We start from the raw sequence: 22,870 nt of genomic DNA, 5'->3' as shown, positions 1-22,870 counted from the left end.
TCTTCCTATCGCTTTCTCTGTCTTTATCTCCTATTCTGGGCCTGTCTCTGTCTTCATGTCTCTGGCCCTTTCTTACTGCACTCTATTGAAGAGGGGGAGGGGTGACCTGGGCCTTAGACTTACTAGTTCCAGATGGATCTGATGCTGGCTTGAGCCTTCAGAAAAGGGCATTTCAGGTGGGTGAAGGGGCTTTTACACACTGGACTGACTCCCAGTGCAACTTATCACCCAGCTTAGTTTACTGCATTAAGTTGAGTAAATAAAGTTTACAAACCCTGGTAGCAATGTCTGACCTCTGACGTTTCACTTTGCAATCACTTTTTGTTGCAAATCATTGTATGATCTGTGTTATCTTACTACTATATGATGCTTATAAGAATCAAAACTCATTTAAGTTTTTCTGCAGAGCCCCAGCAATTCATACTCTACTGGTGGTTTTCCTGACATCTTAATCGAACCCAGTTGCTGCAAGGCTGTGATGCAGAGAGGACAATATGCTGTGTATATCAAATTTCTGCCAATAGAAACTAGAACACGTGAATAATTAAGCAGGTATCATCTAGTTGTTAGGATGGCCCTCTTTGGGTTTATCAACGTGAATGGATCTGTGTCAAACATGAAAATGACAGAACCAAGACACATTAATGGAGCCCGAAGCAGCTCCCGAAATGGTGGATGGGATACAGTCTTCATGAGCTGATAAACCATGTGTGTCTCTCAATGTGAAGCAGAATGTTTATCTGCTATCTGATCACAGGATGCGACCACTGGTTTCTGCTCTATGGAAGACAGTAGTAAACTCAGTCATGCAGGTCTGATCTCGTAAACTGAAGTTCTCAGCTCCTGTCACATTTGCATTTTGATTGCTGAGAACATTAGGCAGTTATTTTTGTAATCATTATATTTGTAATTACCTTCTGTCAGATCTTAAAACAAGTTGGACCTTGTCGGCAAACGTTTCACATATTCATTACAGAGCTTTGCTTCTGTGTGAGTCTCTGTATGTGTTTGTGTGCAACTTCAAAACAGGTCTGAGCAGGCAATGTATGAATAACATGCCCGAGTTTCTCTGCTGAGGACTTTCTTGACGTCACATGGCAAATGTTTTTCCAGAAATGATTGTGAAATCCAAAGATCCTCAGATAGGAAGAGAGCCAAACATGCGGTGGCTCTGGAGATTTAGTTTTGTTGGGGGTAAGAAGATAGACATGCGGCCTGTAAACAGAACTAGGAGACAAAGTAAGAGACACACAGTTCAGCTGTGGTGAACTTAAGGACATTTGAAATCACATCCTGCACTGTGCTGCCTTCTGAACAGCTGCCAGAGATTTCTCATCTACTGGAGCTTTGCAGTATAAAATTTAACTTCTAACCTGCAATGTACAGAGTTTGTCAAAGTTTCAGCCTTGTGTGTCTTTCTATATCTGTTTTAAACTCTTCAGGATATAACATTAAATGATTTATAAACCTTGTGTGCAGCCATTAGTTATTCCTAAAATGTTTCTTTATTATTTATTTATTACGAGATGGGGCTAATATGTTTTAATACTGTGAGGAAAGCTTAGGCAACAAAACACTATGTTTTAGTGGCGGATGAGATTAGAATAGCACCATAAAAATACCCAAACAGATCTGGAGGAAGTTTGGGCTGAATTAAAGCATTCAGTTCAAAAACAGGCCCATTAAAATGTGCAAACCATAAAGTGACAGCTGTGTTCAGGTCTTTGGAGTCCCAGGAAGCATTCACACTGTTCTGTACCTGCTGAGTCAAACATCCTCGGGATTATTACCAATTGGCCTCTAGGGTTATTTCCTGTCATTAGTGATATCAAAGCATCAAAAGGTCAGTCACACGTTTGTTCCTCATCAATCACTTAGACCATTAAGTTAAGAATCTTGCTTCATTTATATCAACAATGACTAGTATTTATAGTCCTTAACATTCCTCATTATTCTTTGGTCTATAACATGTGAAGAGTTGCTATTTGTTTCATGTAAAAAGAGGAAGTAATATAACATGACAGATGATACTGTATTAATACATGGTACTGCAAATGAGATCCATCCCTGTAAGAGGTTCCCTCTGGAGACAACAGCCATTTCCTCGGAACATACTGCATTCCAGAGACACTGTCGAAACCCTGTAAACAACATTCCTGCTTGGGAAACAAAAGCCACATTAAACCATTTTCAAAAACTCATTTGAATTGTGACATCTGCTGTATGTTTGTCTCCTTCTCTGTTACACTAAACTGATGATTTGTTCTTTCAGAAATAGGTGTGGTACTAAGTGTTGTGACAGTGTAGATCACCTATAAGGACACAGAGCGTGATGTGTTTCTGCAGCTCTCTTTACAGCCTCTATTCCCACTGAGGGATGGTGGCTAGTAATTTGCACGAACACTAACGTCACATTCTCACATTCAGTAAACTACACGATACGAGACCATGTGTAATGTTTGCTTGGTTGTTGTTGGGTTGGTGGAATAAATCGCATTAAGAGATGTTAACACATGATTGGAAAGGTTGGATTGTGGCTTTACATGACAAAATACATGACATCATTTTGATTTAAGCAGCTTGAGACACATGTTTGATGTAGTTTGTCATCAGTTTGACTGTAGATGATGAAATGAAAAACTCAAATGCATCATTGCAGTGGTAAAAATGAGAAAGTTCAAAGCCTGCCACTGCTTTTGCTCCATGTGCAGTGTTTCTGCAAAAATAAGATCCTCAGTCAGATATTCGTAACTGCAGTGTGGCAATACTGTACCTTTGCTTCGGTCCCTGCAATTTTGGACCCTATTTATTCAGGCATCTCAAGGGGAAATATGTTTAAACCCAAAAAGAAGGGTGAGTATAGTTCAGTACTATGTGTCTCAAATGTGAGGCACATAACAGAGACAGAAAGCTGCAGAAACAAAACAAAAACAATGTTGCATGAGGACGATCCCTGTGGAGTTTAAACAACGTTGAAATCCAACAATCGCACCAACCGGCCAGAAATAATCACTGTCTTATTGCTGTTGATTGATAACTGATATACTGTTATGCAAGGCAGTAACATTCCTGCAGCCCTCAGTATGAGAAGAGAGGAAAAAATCTGTTTGTCCTATTAAGCAAATGTTGGACTGTGGTCATCATCACAGTTTCAGCCTAAAAAACTCATGGACTGTCTGTAGATCTCTCTCTCTCTCTCTCTCTCTCTCTCTCTCTCTCTCTCTCTCTCTCTCTCTCTCTCCCCCCCCTGTGGACATACAGTGGACAGCACAGACAGTCTGGTGAATACATCCACGGTCAAAATGGACAAAATAACAATACTGCTGCTACAATACAGAGTCAAGTGTGATTAAATGCTTTGATTTCAATAGCACACACAATCAAACTGCCTTTTATAAGTCACCCAAAGGTGAAATGTAATGCACGAAATGTGTATCTTCAGATAGCGTTATCAAACAGAACACATAGACATGGTACAAAGTTTTGGCAGGCTGGATCAGCATATCTGATCTGTGTCGTCTGTGCAAAAGTCAGAGCTGAAATGCACAACAAGGGGAAAATGATAAGGAGAAAACCTTCTGCCATGGTTCTTTGGCTGTGGAGACATTCCAACGTTTTCCTCTCTCATACAGCTCAGCCAGCCGCAGAGGTTTTAAAGATTCCAGGGTGGAGAAGATTCAACTGTAAACAGATATGATAGGGACAATTCTATCACGTCAGAGCTGAATGCAGGAATAAGTGATTCTAACATTTGACCTCTGATGTCATGTCTGCTGTATGAATTGAGTATTCTGGATTCTTCTTCTGTTCTGTTCCAATAACACTTTCCTTTTGTGTACAACAGTGAAGAGGCAACATTTCTACATTAAGTGGTCCGAATATGCACTCTCGATTGTTAGAAGCTGTGATTTTAAATAGATGGTAAGTATTTTGGGTGTGGAGAACATATGATAACACTTAGCTATACAGTGGCCTGTTCCTCAGTATCAACCTATGGAAAAGTTTTGTCAACACAATCATTTCTGCCAAGTGCTTATAAAAAAGCCCTAAGGAGAATTATGTCTATACAAGATGTTCTCAGATTTTACACAGGATATACTCGATCGTAAACAGTGTCTGTATATTCAATTACATCACGTATCTAGGAGATTGTACTATATTGTAATGAATGTAGAGTAAATGATCACTTGTTAAAACTGGGAATTAAGGCTTTTGTAAAGTAATGTCGCAAATGTTATGAACACTTTGTTTTTGTGTGTCTTCACTTGTCTGGTGGCCTACATAGCAGCATCTGAGCAGCAGTGAGACAGACAGGCAGACAGCGCTGAGTGAATTTCCAGAAGGGCTCTGCCTTAAAATAACTTCCTAGTTAGGTCCTGCATACCACATCTGTGTGCGTGCGTGTGTATGTGTCTATGTGTGTCTGTGTGTGTATGTCTGTGTGTGTCATACTCCGCCACGCCCCGGTCTGACCACCACATTACCCTGCTCCCTGTCTTCAGGACCACCTCTGCCACTTCCTTTATTCATATTACAGTTTGATGCCTTTATCTTCCAAAATCAACATGGACCGCCTACATAACTTTCCACCTTGATGTCACCCCCTCCTTTAAAAAACATCAGGCCTGCCTTCCATAAAAAACCTAATGAGTCTGATTTGTCAACGTGGACAAACTCAGACTCGGACTCTTCATAAAAACAACATATCACATGCTTTTGTCCCGCTTTCTGGCAGTTTTAGAGGCAAAAGGATCAAAACCACCGTCACTCCCAAAGTTGGAGAAAAGGCTAATGGATGGAAAGAGAGATGGTGTGTGAAGGAGGAGAGACAGACGAGTTGAAGGAGGGATGAAAGGGTACAGAGGTGATGTGACATTAGGACAGGGATTATCTTGGTACTCCCTGTAGTACAGTACACATTTCCATGACAATAGTGTTCCCAGTCAGTGGAGGACCAAAAATGTTTTTCTCTCTGCTCCAACTCAGTTTATGTTGGCATGGTGATTGTTAGGATGCTGACACTTGATACAGCTTGCCAGAGTTGTTGGCTGGCAGGGCACAGCTAATGTGTAACATTGTGGATTTACTGTAGTGTAGTTATATATTCAACATATCACGTAAAAGGTAAACAATTGTGTTCCACTGTTAGAATATTGTGATGTATACATCTGCTTCGAGGCCTACAGATCCTCATCCTGCATGACTTCTAACTGATTTTGTAAACAATCTTTAACCTTTGTGCAGTAAAATACTGAAATAGTGGATCTTACAAGATATGATCAATCATACAAGGAAATGGTTCATCTCAGCTTGTCTTGGGCAAATGGGAAATGTCTTTTAACATTACATTGATTGCTGTTTGCTGTTATTACTTCTCTTAATTTCTCTCCATATAGCAAGCACATTATTATTATTCATTATTATTATTTCCCTCCTGTATTTTGGGCAGTGAAAGCAGATGTATCTGTCCACGCATAATTAAACTCTATGTTCCTCCAAGACTTGTTTCGGAGTGGGAGGAGCTGTGGAAGAAGGACGGGCAGGGAGACAGAGGAGGAAGACCATCACATGTTCTGCATGATTCCTTTCGGGAATCTTACAAACTGCAGCTTTAACATAAAGTATTATCCCATGATTTATTGTTCCGTTCAAAAATTTAAATCTGTTGATCATTGCAGGGTTAAAGTTGCTGTGGAAACCTCATGTGCTGTCTACCTGTCATCCTACAGCCAGTATACGCACGTCTGTTGGCGCGCAAGCTTAGACTTCCTGCTTAGCGTTGCATTAAAATTAATTACATGGTACAAGTATCCTGGAGTGACTGGAATGCTGCTGGGTGATGTTGTGGTTAATGGTTCAGGGGGAAGCATTCACATCAAGTATGGTTGCCATAGTGTTCAGAAACACAGCAGCACGATTTTCTGGTTTCATACAGGCTGAGGCGACTTCATGGACACATTATGCCATCATCCTCTCTCTCACTTTTCCTTGTTCTCTCTTTAATGTGTGTCAATCATATGCGTAAAATGTCTAAGAAGCACATACACATCACAGCACAGGATGTACTGTACTTCAAGGATCCAGCAATCATCAGGACATTATTCTGTATAAAAAGCTCCTACTTCCTGAAATATTCCAATATAGATGCCATGGTCATGAATCGAGATCATTCGTAATATCTCACCTTTTCCTCATAAACCTTGAATGAAGTTCATCATGTTTGTCTGTACTAGATGTCTGTGGGATTATGGTGTTCAGGTATTTTGAAGGAAGAATCATTGTCTCGGTCGGCATTGAATGGAAGTTCTATATATGGAATCTATCTATCTATCTATCTATCTATCTATCTATCTATCTATCTATCTATCTATCTATCTATCTATCTATCTATCTATCTATCTATCTATCTATCTATCTATCTATCTATCTATCTATCTATCAATCTATCTATCTATCTAAACATGGTAGTGATGTCACGTATGCACACACACACACACACACACACACACACACACACACACACACACACACACACACACACACACACACACACACACACAATGGATGTACAGTGGGCAGAGGGCCCGTTATCACTGGCCACCTGCTGAACAGCATAGCTGTGATTGGCTCTGACCTTGACCACCAGCATAACACATTACGCTGCTCCCCTGACCCTAACATATGGCCCCGGGGCCTGGATTCACCTCCGACTTTCAGTGACAGCTGCATGTGAGCACAATCTGGTTTGATTATTATTTTTTTTTTTCCGTTTAACTGCTACAAAACCTTTTAAAAAATGTGTTAAGCATTCATGTTTCTAATGTATTATTGCTTCTTTTTTGCTCTGTTGGTAGTGAGCTGTTTCAAAGGAGCCACATTAGGTTTGTAATTCACACAGGAGCAGCTCTTACAGGAGTGTGTAAGTGGTCCAGGCCTGGTAGAGTGGCCTACTGGCAGATCTTCAGACTACGGCACTTTTGTCAATCTCAAATGCATTGACACAGATGTGTTTTCTGGCCATTGCAACTGTCCCTCAACAACCACTGCTGCAGGGGAAATGAAGGGCTAATGACCAGGTCCATTGCGAGTATCTAGGCAAAATAGGAGCAAAAAGGATCTGTGTGGATAATCATTTAAATGAGAGTTAAGTTGACTCAGTGACAGCAGTGATGCAGGGAGTTTTCATTCCCCACACACAACTCTTATGCCCTGAAATCTATCTGGGTCTGCAGGTCATTCTGTTACATCTCACTCAGAGAGAACAACTTCAATAGCTGGAGTAAGCAGAGTAAAACCCAAAGCAAACAGGCATCTTTTTTACTGAGAGCCTTTCTGCCTGAGTTAAGCCCAATGTCAACACCAGCAAGTACAGCCTCATATCAAAGGTTAACAACCAATCTGAAGCACTTAACCACACAGAGGCTGCAAATAATGCTGACTTGATTGTTAGATGCGTTTAAAATCAAATGGCTCATCTGGTGCTGTTGTTTCTTTACAAAGACAAGGTTGCACAACATGTTTGTACCTGCTGCCCGGACAAATGTTGTACAAACTAAAAGAATCAAAGGTGATACTTTCTCATGTCCTCCTACTCCACAAAACAAGTATTTGCCTTCAAAGCAGATGACGAATGGTTCCTCCTCCCCTGCTTGTATTTTCATTCCTGCTGATCTTTTGGGAAAAGGGAGTTGTCGCTCTGTTCTAAACTAACAGCTGCCAAACAGCAACTTGGCCTCTCTGACCAAAGTCATGACAAATGAGGAATCCAGCATTAAAACACACTGATTATCATCCAGAACTGTTCCAAAGCAACATCCAGCCTCAGCACGTGGGTGTGTATTGTGGGATGTGTCTTCATATGAGAGAGATGAGATGATTTCTCAAACACTGAAATAATCTGCAATAAATTTAGATTTGACCAAATTTTTTCTTTCCTTTTTTCTTTGATTCTCTCAAAAATGTAGGGCCATATTTTGACACTTTTATGTTTGAAGTTGAGAGTAAATATTCTTTTTAGCATTGTAAATATGTATTCTATTTCAGCTTTGCACATGCAGAGGTAGATAGTGACTCTTAGGCTTCTGCATACACACTGCAAAGCTCCAATTTAGACTGAAACATTCATCCGTATTGTTGTAGTTTTGCATTATTTTGAAATTTGATTTGTGCAATTGACTGAATGTGAAAAATAAACCAGATTATTTTGGTTTCCATTGAGTCTTGGTTTGTTCTCTCTCTGTTTGGTTGTTAAGTCCATTACCATCATACATTCACTTCAATTCAATTCACAGTTAAGCTGTGATGTGACAAACAAGTGAAGTAAGCAAACATGTCACAAGCTGACGCATGAGGACAGACAGCTGTGCCAAGAAGATTATGAAAGCACACAGAGAAGGACAGAGACGGAGGCAGACAGACAGGCAGGCAGGCAAACAGGCAGGCAAGGAGGCTGCCAGCCAAACACTGTCAGCATGAAAACACAGCAGAGCAGTAAAAAGTAATTCGCAGAGAGAAAGAGTGAAGTAAAGGCCATTCGCTGGAAAGAATGACGGACGGAGAGAGAAAGAGAGAGAGAGAGAGAGACTTCTTAAATGCTGACAAATGGCTGCACGCAAACTCCTGCTTCTTCATGGGCCTGGTTGCATCCTGACGCCATCTGGTGGCCAAATGGACTCATGGCGGTACAAAGGACAAAAGCAAAACAATAGATTGACCCAAAAGTGTTTCCTTGGGAAACACACAACACCCTCTGTGTGTTTGTGATCAGAACCAGCCTGCAAAGTGACGTCTCTTTCTGCAGGAAACAATGTTTGATCTTTGACTAAAGGGACTCGTGTTTTGACTCATTACACTTTGTGCCATGTCACTGTAAACACATCAAATTCTTCAGTTAAAACATGAAATAAAAATAATGTTATAATAAAGTTATGCTCCCTGCTGAACAAAGACACGTGCTCAACATATTCATGATATGAATTGTTAGATGACGCACCACATTGCATACATATCTCCATGACACCCCATGCTGTTGTAATGTAGTGCTAAAATCTAACACACATGGCAAAATACTAAAATGAAAAAGGTTTTGCAATTGATCCAATAAAGACTTCAATGAGAAGTAAGCAACAGCACAACAACGTCACCAGTAAAATATTTAACAAAGGTTTTGTTGCATGAACATTTTATTTCTATTAGTGCCTAGAACAAGCTCAGACAACATCACTTAGTTGGGACATTTCTCTTGTTCCCGAAATTCTGTTAGAACTTTGCAAGGCACCTGATGGATTACAGTTTAATCACCGACAAAGAGCAAATCACTGAGTATGAAGTGATGTGACTGGAGTGAGAAATCATAAATAATGAAGAATCAGGGAGGTTCATTAAACTGAGCAATGAACTCCAATGTCCAACCTTCAAGGGTCAGAAAACAGGAGTGACAAGTCTCTGTCTCTCTCTCTCTCTCTCTCTCTCTCTCTCTCTCTCTCTCACTCACGCACGCACGCACGCACGCACGCACGCACGCACGCACGCACGCACGCACGCACGCACGCACGCACGCACGCACGCACGCACGCACACACACACACAAACACACACACACACTATTATTGGGCTATATGGGGCCAATTACATGTATAGAAAGGGAAGTTACACCTTTGAAGCAAAAACCAAAACAAAACCAACAAACAAAATCCAATATATATTTCAAGATGTTAATTAAACCTAGAAATTGTATTAAAAAATAGAATATTTACACTCATAAGATGCGTGAATGCTTTATGCGGAATTAACGGGCATCATATTCTTTTTTGCTATGGATGAGAGATATGATGTCAGTGGAAATACACAAGCTCCTGAAATCACAATCTGCTGAACTGTGTCGATCAAAATCGGCAACAAGTCTCTCAAATATTACAAAAATAGAAAATCCGTCGGAGATTAATACTGCAAACAAATCACGATACATAAAATTTGACTAAGGCTATGTACCACTGCATGGGTAAACAGTAAAGACATGTACAGCAGACAGTCTGATGAAATCTGTGCTGTACTTTGTCTTTAGTGGATAGAAAAACAAGTTTATCAGAATTTTAACACTTGACTCATTTTCTACTTTATTCCACATTCAGCAATCAGATAATTTAGTCTTCACATGTCAAACATATAAAAGGAAGAGGAGGATGGCAGTTTACAGTGATGTACACACGTCTAAGGAGTTAGGAATGGAATGTTTAATGTCCAAGGAAGCTGTGAAGACATGAGAAAGAGTAAACCAAATATAACATCATCAAATACTGTCAATAGCTTCATTTTTACGTCAATATAAGTGTCTCACTTCAGCAACGACCAGCTTTTCATGCAATCTTAATCATGGATGTGGAAAGTGGAACCGTTCCAGTTCCACATGAGCTCATACCTGTCCGTCAGCCAATTAGGATGTTTCAAAGATGAAGGCCACTGAATAACATCCTGCCTGTGGTCTAATTATATGTATATATATATATGTGTGTGTGTGTGTGTGTGTGTGTGTGTGTGTGTGTGTGTGTGTGTGTGTGTGTGCGTGTGTGTGTTTGTGTGTGTACGTGTGCAGCTGTGAAGCCAGTGCTGTGCCAGTCCAGTGAATGTTTACAAACACATGCCGGACTGTGACGCGTGACAGTTGATGACATTATTCTGAGCTCAATTTAATCGAAGCTATGCAAGTTTTCCAATGTTGAAGTAAAAGTTTTAAATTTCTGATTCCAAGTTACTTGAATGAAAATTCTGTGACAACGTTAAACTGAGTAAATTTAGCCCTGAGAGACACCTTAAAAACCTCCAAAATAAACTAAACACAAAGAGGCAGTTCGTCATCTTCTCAATTATCCAGCATATATTCACCTCATTAATTATTTACATGCTTGTCACCCCCCAAAAAACTAAAATCAAGCTATTACCGAAATTGTATTTACGTATGCACTAAAATAATATTGAATTATAATATCATATGGAATACAATGACAGAGCACAATCAAAATCTTTTTTTTGCAAACACAAAGCATGTTTATGTCCTCACCTGTGCCCTTAAACAAAAAGGAATGATATAACTAAAATAAATAGACCAGCCTCCCAAGATAAGAAACTGCCTCTTTTTTGCCAATAGGTATTCAGTGTTTCATTGCCTGAGAATTTATCCAGAGTAATGTTGTGATAAGTAACTAACCAATGGCATCATAAAATGGTTTCATTTGAACTGCTGTGAGCAAGAGGTCTTTGTGTTAGAGGACTGACTTGGACTGACTTGTGGGGCGCTGTTTCAGGATGGAGGATCCACCTCTATCTGTGTCCAATCTCTAAGTGTCTCAGACCCAGTACTGGTTCTTTTTCAAGGCTGGGTTGGTTGTCCGACAGTGCTGCAGCAACTCCGGATCTGTGTCTTTGGAGTCCATGTTGGACATGGGAATGTTATTTGCTGCGTCAGTTTTCCGAAAGGTTTCCGTGCTAGCCACTTCTCCATTTTTTGGCTTTGACGATGCCGTTTGGACGTCATGCTTGCCCGTCTTGTTTTTTCGGATCAAGTAGTAAGCCAAGACGGCTGCTAGGAGCAAGAGGAGGAGGATCACCAGAATGGGGATCAAAATCGACCACAAGTTGCTTCGCCGGGATGCCACAGGTTTCCTGTGGGATCCTGTGCCAGGAGAAGCTGTAGTCAAGGCATCTCCATGTGGCCTGTCCGTGTTGCCCCTCCGGTGGGGGCCAGCTGGAGAGGCCCATGGAGACCCTGACCTATCTGGGAGATTGATTCTGTCTGTTGGAACCCTTAACAGATTGGCAGGGTAGACGACAGAGGCATTATAGGGACCAGTCTGGAAGGACAGGACACATTCTGCAGGAGGGACGCCGTGGGCTTTAAGCAGGAAACGGGCCTCATCTTGAATGACATCACCTCGGGATCCAAAAGAGGGATTTAGGACTTCAAGAGCTACATTGCCCATATCTAGGTCCTGCTGACTGAATGTGTCCACCGGCTGACCTGTACCTGGACCTCGATGCCTCAGAAACAGAGCTCCTCGTGGCTGCTGGATGACGGAAAATGTGGGGTTGGACCTGGTCTTGTTTCCCAGAGGTGTTGCATCCAGAAGCATCCTGTCCAGTTGCACAAGAGCACCTTGTGGTAGGAGAGGATCCTGAGCGATGTTGGCCAAAGGCTGGACCGTGATGTTGAGGACGGAAGATACGTTAGCCGCCCGACTGCGAGCTACAAAAGCGACACTGTCTCGCGGGGACGTGGACTTAACAAAGCGAACACTGACTCTACCTTCTTTGATCTGCGTCTGCGTGAAGGCGGACGTGGGCTGTCTGTCAACCATGACAGCTGCATATTTAGGGACGCTTGTTATCTTGTAAAGGACATCTTCCTCCACGGGTCCACCGGTCGTGGCTCTCAACATCTCCTCAGTCACCAGCGTCTCATCATCTCCTTGCTTCACCTTGATCTCAGCGGCTTTGTCAAGATTTAGTGTGCGAGCGAGGACGCCGATGTGAAGTGTGTGTGGCTCGGTTTGGTGTTTCCCATCAGACACGATGAATTCCATGAAACCATCAGTTAGACTGCCATCACTGACAAAGCCTACCTGCCCAAGATTGATCATCTCTTGTGTGAATGTAGAAAGGCGGTCCATGGTGAGTGAATCAATCAGTCGACCATTTCTAGCGGGCTTTGTCATCTGGAATTGCACCTCATCTGGTGGACTGTCCTCATCTCGAGTGTTAAGATGCTTCTTGGTTAAGACAGTCATGGAACCTTGAAGAACCTCCAGCAGCATGTCAATACTGACCAACTCAGGGGGATTAGAGTCTCGCCGTTTGATGGAGATGTTAAAGATCTCCTCAAGCACCACAGACTGTGCAGGGGAGGCCACGCCGCCACCCTGAGGGTTCAAACGGGCCCTCAAAGCGAAGCTATCAAAGGAGGCTCCAGAATCGTCATGGAGATACTCCAGGCGTCCTTGAGCTACATCTTCCTGATTAAAGAACGGGGTATCACGGGGCAAGTCCAGACCCCCCAAGGTGATGCGTCCATGGTCTGGTAAACGCCTTATCTCAAAAACCACATCCACTTTGTCTCGCTCAGAATCAGGCAGGCTGGCCAGAAGATTGGCAGCATCAAGATTGGAAGTATCGATGACCTTCCTCTGACCCTGCACAACATCCAGACCTGAAGGGAAACATTCAAAACAAAGAAAGTGATTTTATACATCTTGAAATCAAAATATGTGTTTTCTGTTTAACTATGTAACAATGCAGCAGTGTAGATTCAGGTCACAGAGGCAGATGAACCAGGGCTTTGTTGTGTTTACAGCGGTGGTAAAGGATCCCATTATTATTTTATATTATTATAAATCAATGAAAGTACAATAAAATGATAAACAAAATGACATTTTCAAGCAAAGCCACATAATTACTACAAATACACAGCATATTCTGTGAGAGCAGACACTTTTACTTCCTTCTGCAGTAATTTTGTGACTGCTTCATGAATTAAATTATCTTCTCATAGCTGATCTAGAGATTTGTAGACACTAAAATTACCTATTAAATAACGGAGCATAAAAAGATTCTTTGGGCAAACAGCAAACAACAGCTGACATATTACATTCTATTACTATCATTATTATTATTTTTATAATCATTATTTAACAAATCCTAAATCTCATGGGCTAATTGTATTGTAAAGGCCTTTCCAACCAATCAAGTGTCTATAATTTTCACTAAATGCAGAAGATGCAGATTTCCTCCCAAAAATGCTCCCCATGTCCAATAAACTGAGATGTAAAATTGGAGCTCTAAATCAAATATTGACCTTTGTTCTTCCACAGCTGTGATGAGATGTTGCTGTGAGCAGCGTAGTAAGAGATGGTGATAGGGAGTATGTGACGGACATCAGGGGCTGGCTGGGACGACAGAATGAGCTCGATGGAGTCTCTCACCACCCAGAAAGGCTCCTCGGGTTTCTGGTGCTCATAATAAACTGCTCCTGACTCCAGCTGTGTGAGGGGAACAGAGTCAGAAGGGTGGTGACAAAGATCTCTTCAAATTTGGAAAAAAGGCTCAGCATTTTAAACCTACTGAAGTTGCAGTTGCATTTTGGGTAAATACAGCAAAATTCCAGTTAAATCTGTCCCAGAGAAGTGAGTTTGGGTCAGATTTCAGATCTTAGTTGACAAATGTTGACAAATGACCTATATTGTATCTAGATCATATTGGTATGTCATATCAAGTGGCCTTTAAAAAGTGAGCAGCATGTTTATTCAACATTTGCAATAGTTTGTTAGAGTAACTTATTTATCTTGATTAATTTAGTTGATAAATACTTCACAGGTTTCTACTTCTGACATTTCCCAACATTTCCACAGTTGAAATGAAAGCCTGAATGTCTGCAGAAGTAGTTTGGCTCGACTGTGCGGGACAACTGGCTGGAGACCTGGAATGTTACTGTTTGCTCTCTGAGGTCACTGCGTCCTAAACTCAACTCTTAACTTTCTTACACGCACGCACGCACGCACGCACGCACGCACGCACGCACGCACGCACGCACGCACGCACGCACGCACGCACGCACGCACGCACGCACGCACGCACGCACGCACGCACGCACGCACACTGCTGAATAACTCATCATATCCGAATTGCTGTTCAATATGGCTTCAGGTTTTCTGTTGCTCTCTAAATGGATCAGTTAGCACGGGAAACATTTCTAATTGGACAGACATTTGCTCATTTGTTCCATTCTATCTATGACTATTGACCTTTTATCCATGGAAGGTATTTGTTTCTTTCTGATGTGATGATTGTAGCCCATGATGTGGTTCTCACCCTGCTGTAATCTGCAATGGATATTACCCCTGATCTTCTTGGCTGGTTTGTGTGTGTGTGTGCTCCTTTTCACACTCCCTGTAATGTTCTTTCTGCCGTGTGCCAAAATCCTAGCCAGTATGTTCCATTGCAAGACAGATGGGATCTCACACATGACATCGCGTTCTTCTGTTAATGTCAGTTTTGTATTCATATCAGCCATTTGCTTCTGTTGGTGGGATGATGTGATGTGTTTTCACGGCCGCCTGTGTGCGCTCAATGACACCTCGCCTGACCATAGGTGCTGTTGTTTCAGAAAGCAATAGCCACAATGGATGGAGGAGGCAATAGAAGAGCAGACAATGATATTCCATTATGTTAGCTGAATTAGTTACACTGAGTTTACTTTAGCTACATGCTGTGCCAAGAAGTCCTAGTCTTTTCCTTCATGTAAATTTGAATCTTCTCCAACTGTTTCCTTGACACAGACTGTAAAGCATGAAGAGCCTAATTTGACAGCAGCACAATGTTAATGAGGACCTCTGCTGGCAGAGGAAAGGAAGACAATGTTGGATTGCTACAGATATATTTAACTATTGCTATACAGACTGCAGAGTGTGGTTTGCTTTTCTGATTATAGTAGGAGTCCACAGGGTGAAATGATCACACGCTCTACTCACTGGTTCATTACAGAGACTGCAGTCTTAGAGGATATACACAGATACAGTATATCCAGTACATATATTCAGTTTCTGGATTTGGTTTATTCTTCGGTTGTCGGTCTATTTTGAAGTTATGGACAGAAGTAAATATGATTATGCCTTTGGTCAATAGATTGTTAATAATATGATATCACATAGATATAAAGATGATTAGATCTAGATTGAGTGCACTTTACTATTGATAGAGATCAATTAGATCAATCAATTAGATTTCACTGACTTCTGTCATACTGGGGTGATGTAATGAAGTGGCAGCCTAACTTTTAAACTGAGATTTTAACAAGATTTCACAATGCTTCCCACAGTATGCAAGAACAGAAACCCAAGTCGATTAAATTACTTATTTTCCACTTCTGGAATGCCGGTGGGTATTAGAGTGCAAGATTGTCTTGAAAGGAGGATTAACTTTTTCTCACTGAGGCCGGCATTATGTCCTCGTCTGTCTGTCTGTCTGACGGTTAATACAGCAGATGACTGGAGCGCTTTCATCAGCCGTAGCAGGTTACTTATTCATCCTGGCTAGGAAGAGGAATGTTCAGTGTGAAAGAATTGAGGATAATCTGAAGAAAATGAAAGGCAATAATCTTGAACTTCCTGTGTGCCCCTTAATGCAATCACTCAGTGTTAAGAACACAACAGAAAACCCACTTCTAAAAGGGAAATTAGCAGATTTGAAAGGATATTGACCAAGTTTGTCACAGAAGAACTGTCTGATTACCTGTGTTTGTGAGAAACGGGTAATTTCCTCATACTGGTTCTTGTCATTAGCTAAGATAAGTCTTCCCAGACGTGGTGGCCGGATAAGTGAGTAGCTTATCTCGTTTCCATCCTCATTGGTCACAGCCCCCAGATTGGCACCGGTGATGCGTTGTCTTGTTCCTGTGAACAAACACACACACACACACACACACACACACACACACACACACACACAGACACACACACACACACAGTCCTCTGAGTGCTGAGACGATTCGGTGGAAAAATGGCTTCTTGCCTGAGCTGAATTTCGCCTTTGTGGTTTTTGCAGGAACTCATGCAAATTACAGAGGAGAGGAATTCTACTGATGTGACGAGTTTTGCTACCAAAAGCGAATCTGTGCTTTCAATATTGTGACACCTCATCTCACACATCAGTGACACGACAGTAATGAAATCAAAAACAGTTCAAATTAAGGCTCTTTTAATTGCTCAGTTGCTTTATACTGTATATGTGTGTGTGTGTGCATTGTTGAAATCTCTCCAAAAACACAAAAACTAGTCCTACATTCGGAATTGTGATACATAATAATGAAAGATAAATGTCTCTTTCTATCTTATCTTAAACTTTGAAGCTTGTTTGGGTCCATAGATGGTAGAGAGGTATTTTAATTTGGTTAAACAAATGATGAAGAAAGACCTGAAGTTATTTTTAAATCCAATGGCTCAACCCTGAGGAACTTGGGCACTTTACCTGGAAACACCATGAGCTCTTCCTGTGTTTCCATGGTGATGGTGAGGGGCCTGGCTGTGACAGCAAAGTGATAAAGTGGAGTAGTGTGTTCACCGTCAGTCACTGTGAAGCTGAACCCACCGGACTCCTCGCCTGGAGGGAGAGAAAGTTATTTAATGGTAATTACTGTGCTTTCTTTCTTCATTTTGTCGATGGAAATTACTATTTTATTTAGGACAATAAAGCAGCAATAAGTGAATTTTTACAAGCCCATGCACTGAAATGACCACAGTATATCTGATGTTTTTTAAAGGGTTGTTGATCAACACCAATGACCCATTCTGTACATTGCCTGAAACTGAGTTTTCTGCACACTCAACTTTGAGACGTGCTTTGTTATTGTTGCATTGAGCCACTGATGGAGGTCACCTTAGGGCGTCGACTACTGCATAGTCACTTTACTGTGAACATCAACAATATCAGCATATTTTGCAGGAATCTTGCTCATTGACTTGGACCTCTTACCCTTGTGTATGAAGATGACCTCGCCACTGTTTATTTGAGCCTGTGTGAAGTTCAGGACGCCCTCATCAGGAGACTCTTTCAGCGCCACCATGCCGTGGGTCGGGTTTTCGACAGCGTAAACCAGTTCCTGCACAGGAGTGTCCGTGTCCTCTGTGGTCAACATGGCGGAGGTGATATCAGCCTCCTCACCTGCAAGAACCTGTGAAATTTGAAACACAGAGAGCAGGAATGAGGAGATGAATAGACACTGTGGATCACAGACAGACAGACAGACAGACAGACAGACAGACCGACAGACAGACAGACAGACAGACAGACAGACAGACAGACAGACAGACAGACCGACAGACAGACAGACAGACAGACAGACAGACAGACAGACAGATTGATGTTGGTGAGAAAGCAAGAAGAATTTAAAAGGTTAATTATTCCTCCATGGCAGTCTAGACACTGCTGTTATGAGAAGATTGAGCACAGCAGTAGAGGCTGAATGACTCTCCCTGGGTGGAGGGGCTTTAATGGACTTCTAATGGTCGGCTGGCTGAAAGGAGCATTAATTGAAAGAAATGGACCAGATCCCCTGAAAGACATTCTTAAATGGCTAAAATCAGCTGGGAGAGTGAGCTGAGGGTACCCTGCAGTAAGAGGTGCCTATCGATCTCCGAAGCCATTCGGCTCCTTATACCTCTTTCCTTTCTCTCTCTCTTGTTTGGCGATAAAGAGCAGGAGGCCACAGGCAGAGCGGCGAGGAAAGAAGAATCTCAGGCTTGGATACACACAGGGATGCTTGTGTTTTGTGTTTTGCACGCTCAGAATCAATGATGTCTGGTTTCGTTATTCATACTTAATGCAAGCATATACGGCACTGTAGATTGATAAGGCATATTTCAGTGTTTGTTTTGTCCTGAGCAGCTGATTCTCAACAGCTCAACAGTCTAATTTCCTACACCTCCTATAATGACTTTCAACAAGCCGCAGAGTGCAAGTGAACTCATTTGTAGCTTGTACATGAAAGTAGAGAGCACAATAACGGAAAGAGTGTGACAGTAAATTGTGTGACAGGGAAATTGAACAAAACACTCACTGGACTGCTATATGTGATGCATTCAGGTTCACTGAGGCTTTTTTTTTTAATTATGTGGCAGTGATATACAAAGCCAATGTTTACCACTGATGTTTTCAAATGGATGGAAAAGCTTCCTGCTATTAGAATTGCTTGTAGCTGAGTCGTAATTGTGAGCTGTCACAATATCTACATTTGGCCATTAGTCCACAGGAAAACAAACCAGTGATGAGAGGAACAAAGAAGACATTTACAACAGCTGTATTTATGTTTACCAGAACAGTGTTTAACTGATTCAACAATAATATAATTTAGGGGCAAACAATATGACAAGAATTCACAGTTAACAGTATACAATACACTAATATACTATACTATACTATACTATACCTTCACTAGTTGTCAAAGTCTCTTGTTAGTCACCGTCAACAGTATAATGGATCATTCGTGTCCGTCATTAGTACTTATTGTGACATTAGTCCTGGTGACACTTGTGCTAGAGAAATGGCCTGCAGCTAAGAGGAATGTTTTCAAAGTGTGTGGTGATCACTTCATAATAGTTTTGCCATTTTAGCGATTTAACAGGCTTGGATTTATATGTTGAGGACAGTGAAAGCAGCATTGGCCTTTTTTATCTACTTGCATTCTTGCGCATTTCTTTATTGCAGTAGTTTGGGTGATTTCTGATTTCTGGTTGTCGTTTTCATGCTGTACTCTAACTGTTGCACAGAAATTTCCCTCGGGATAATAAACTTTCATCTTAGCTTATCTTATCTTAAAAAACAAACTGCAGTGGTCGTTCCATTCTCTCATTACATACTATATGAGGGAAGACAGACGTGAAAGCCTTCTGCTTTGCTATTAAACACTAAATAATACAGCTGTCGTTGTTGTCTGTCATTGCCATTGATGTCTGTACAGCCACTATAGAAAACAAGTTTAGCTTATGAAGCTGTTCATTTTCTATCGATCCTCTATATGACCTGGTCATGAAGCCACAAAGCAAATTTCAACAAACAGGATGAATATTAAAATGTTTCTCCACTTTCCCCCTCGCCAGCATCACTAACGTCACTAAAGTGGCTGAGGTTTGTCGGGTCCTTCTGCTCTGTCTGTTGTTTCTGCTATTTCAGATCCATCTCGCGTGGTTCAATATATCAAATGTGTTGTGAGACGTAATATTCACCTTAAGTCCATCGCTGATAAGATTCCATAGTGTCTGACACTCAAAGCTCTATTACGATGACACACAGCATCCACAGTCCAAAACTGTAATCCATCATTACACACTCTGTGCGGCTGTGACCTTTTGTTTCAACATTATCGCATAACGACAGCAGAAGTTATTAAAAATGTGTGTTAATGTGCACAAATCTATGTATTTGCAGTTATTTATGGTTCATTGTATGGACAAATACATATTCAGGGGGACACAAGGTGCAATTTGTGATATTTGTAATTGCGAGATCATTGACTAATATTATCAATTAGTGTCAACAAATGTGAGAGGACTGGCAGAGTAGATTGCATTTGACACTCATCATGCATCAGGTGGAATTTGGCAGAAAGCCTGCTGAATTGCTTTATAGGACAAAATCAAAAGAGCGCTGTTCTATTGCTTGAGACTTCATCTTCTCTTGTGGCTCCGTAGGCTTATAGACCCTCAACTCTGTGGATGCACGCACTCACATCAAAAAGGGACAACCCTCTTCCTGCCCTGTTTGAGGGGCAGAGGCCCACCCTTATCAGCTGACAGGCAGCTTGGATGGTTTGTCCGAAGACTCTGTGGGATTCTCTGGCAGCCATGCTTATGTGCCTTAGTGCTGAGTGCGCTTCTGGGCCTTAAAATGAAGCTTTGCTGTGATAAAAGACAGACATGGGATGAGTGCGGTGTGGCTCCGTCCTCAACACAGCTCCTCTGCTCCCGGCCAGGTTTTGACTTTACCTCTAAATCTGGGCTCCGGTGGGGATCTCTCAGTTCAAGCACCTCCACCTGACGGATTTAGCTGCGTCTTGCCAGCTCTCCCTGTGGTCAAACTCTGACTTGTGTTTTCAGCCATTCGGACATTGTGCTAACAGAACCCCTAGCTGAAGGAACAGGACCACCTCTTATTTGTCAGATTACTCCTCAATGAAATCTGTAACATCTGCAGAGGAAAACAGATGCATAAAGCTAAGGTTGCTTGTTGGAACTGGCAGTCACACTGCAGCAGCCTGCATCAACAGGTAAAGCAGCACTCTACCTGCACCACCACAGAAACCTGCGGAGTACCTGTGGCATTAAACCTCAGTTAAATCTCGCTAAAAGCTTTTCCCAGCCAGAACACAGAGGCATGACCCAGACAGAGTGGAGACGGCACCATAACACTGTGAACAAAATCTGCTTGGGAGAGTGGGAGTGGATTTGTTTGCCTCTAGTCAGAACTCTAGCTGCCCACTGTGAACAGTATGGCATCTGTTCCCTCATCTTTTAGAGGCAGAGTGGAGAGGCTGGCGGCCCCTCTGATGGAGCCGCTCTGTACAATGGTATGCAGCAGAAGCGTTCTCACAACAGGAAGTAACACTGTTTATCAGAATTATGATCAATAACACCACAGTCAGGAGACAGAGACTCCCAGTTGTCTCAACCATGATTTAATTTGTCTACCAGAACTTTACTAAAGCATTGCAGCTGAATACCAACAGTAACATAGTCACAAATCTATCAGATTCCCAAAAAGGCCCAAAGCAACCACACATTAATCAGGGTGCAGTGCTCCAGCCAAAGTATAGGGAGCACAAAGTCAAAAGCAACATTTCCAATATCAGCGCTAAGTCACTGAACCCAGAGCAGCAGAAAAGCAAAGTGTGAAACACATCACTATAAGTCTATAGTGTGTCAGTGAGAAATCTGAAAAACATATTTGAATATGCATACCATTTTTGGATGAGTTTGAGTTTTAAGTTTCTGACAAGCTGAAAGCAATCAAAGCAGAAAGAGAATTGAACAGTTTGCAGGCCTGACACCCAGTGGAGGTTTGATCAGCTGACAAATGCTGGAAAATTAATTTATTCTCGATTTCCTTAAATTGACCTTAAAACAGAGAGACGACTGAACTGCCTTTTTTGACAGAATTGATTAAACTAGCCTAAATTGTGCTGATGAAGAAGATAATGATGCATGTATCAAAACAATTCCAGGTACACAACTCATTCACTAGCAAAATAATGTTGAGCAAGAACAAAATGACTCTGTTTTCCATGTATGGAATGTGGGATCCTTAAGTTGCTACTGAAAACCTAGCAAAGAAGTCAAATTCTCAAGGTTGAGAAATTCTCAAGGCACCCAGAACAAGGATGGAAATACCATGTAAAAGCCTTTATTGATTGGGCATGTTAGGCTGAAAACTGCTCCCCATCTGACCCCACAAGGTCTTCACCAGTCATATGCAACATTGCACAATGAAATGAACATAAAAACAAATATGTAGGTGTATGTAGTGAATTTAGTTCATTAATTCTGTTTTGCTGGGGCTGAAATTGATTTTCACCCTTGTTTGACCTAAGAAGGCATTGAGTTCTTTTTTTGCTAAAAATGAGTTCACGCTGGATATACTAGTCATTTATTTAGTAAAACAAATCTGGCCAATCTCTACACTGGGTCTTTTGCATTCAGTGCATTACACAACCTGAACACTGGATGGCCACATCAGCACACTCTACACCTCAGGAAGCACCAGGGAATCTAGGGCAGGTGATCTGAAAACAGACTCACAAATCGACAGTTTATAATACAATCAATACATCAAGCACCTGTGAGAATAGGCTGCAAATTCAATTTGATCGGACTGGTATTTCATGTCGTGACAGTAATGAAGGAGCTTCCGTCGGCAAATGACTGAGTTTGCAGATGACTCACGGGATACTAGTGTATGTAAGTGTTTGAGACGCTAAGGGACACCAGGACATCCAGAACCCTGGCTGGTTTTACTCTAAATATAGCAGTGGGAAAGTAACACTGGTCAAACTAGAAGTCATTTAATTGGAGATGAAGAAAACGTATTTACTTAGTGAAAGCTGGTAGAGGGTGGTTTAAACGGGCGGGCGGGCAGACAGACAGACAAATTGAAAAATGAACAAAAGCAGATATTCAGAAAGTCAGATGGGGAAAAAAAAAAGAAACGGAGCAAAGCCAAGCAGCACAAAGACAGACAGAGTGCATATCCTAATGGAGACCAGCTGTATCCTATACACTGGGCCAACTAGGATCAATGTGAGCATGAACAGAGGCTGATCATGGCCGTGTTAGTCATC

At 41.7% G+C, this 22,870-nt stretch overlaps 1 protein-coding gene across 1 annotated transcript in view; it reads right to left on the bottom strand.

Moving 5' to 3' along the window:
- Positions 1-9,180: 9,180 nt before the first annotated feature.
- cspg4 (chondroitin sulfate proteoglycan 4) overlaps positions 9,181-22,870 on the bottom strand; it is a 56,875-nt gene continuing 43,185 nt past the window's right edge. The window contains exons 7-11 of the mRNA XM_076141835.1: positions 17,515-17,713; positions 17,011-17,142; positions 16,276-16,436; positions 13,844-14,027; positions 9,181-13,198 (exon numbers count right to left, since the gene is read on the bottom strand). Of these exons, the coding sequence (XP_075997950.1) occupies positions 11,343-13,198; positions 13,844-14,027; positions 16,276-16,436; positions 17,011-17,142; positions 17,515-17,713 (2,532 nt within the window). The 3' untranslated portion in view covers positions 9,181-11,342. The remainder of the gene's footprint in view (positions 13,199-13,843; positions 14,028-16,275; positions 16,437-17,010; positions 17,143-17,514; positions 17,714-22,870) is intronic.

Source organism: Genypterus blacodes, unplaced genomic scaffold, assembly GCF_046128005.1.
Source record: "Genypterus blacodes isolate CSIRO-AG114 ecotype Tasmania unplaced genomic scaffold, CSIRO-AGI_Gbla_v1 ptg000021l_1, whole genome shotgun sequence".
Taxonomy (NCBI): domain Eukaryota; kingdom Metazoa; phylum Chordata; class Actinopteri; order Ophidiiformes; family Ophidiidae; genus Genypterus; species Genypterus blacodes.
This window is presented reverse-complemented; position numbering and strand designations above follow the sequence as displayed.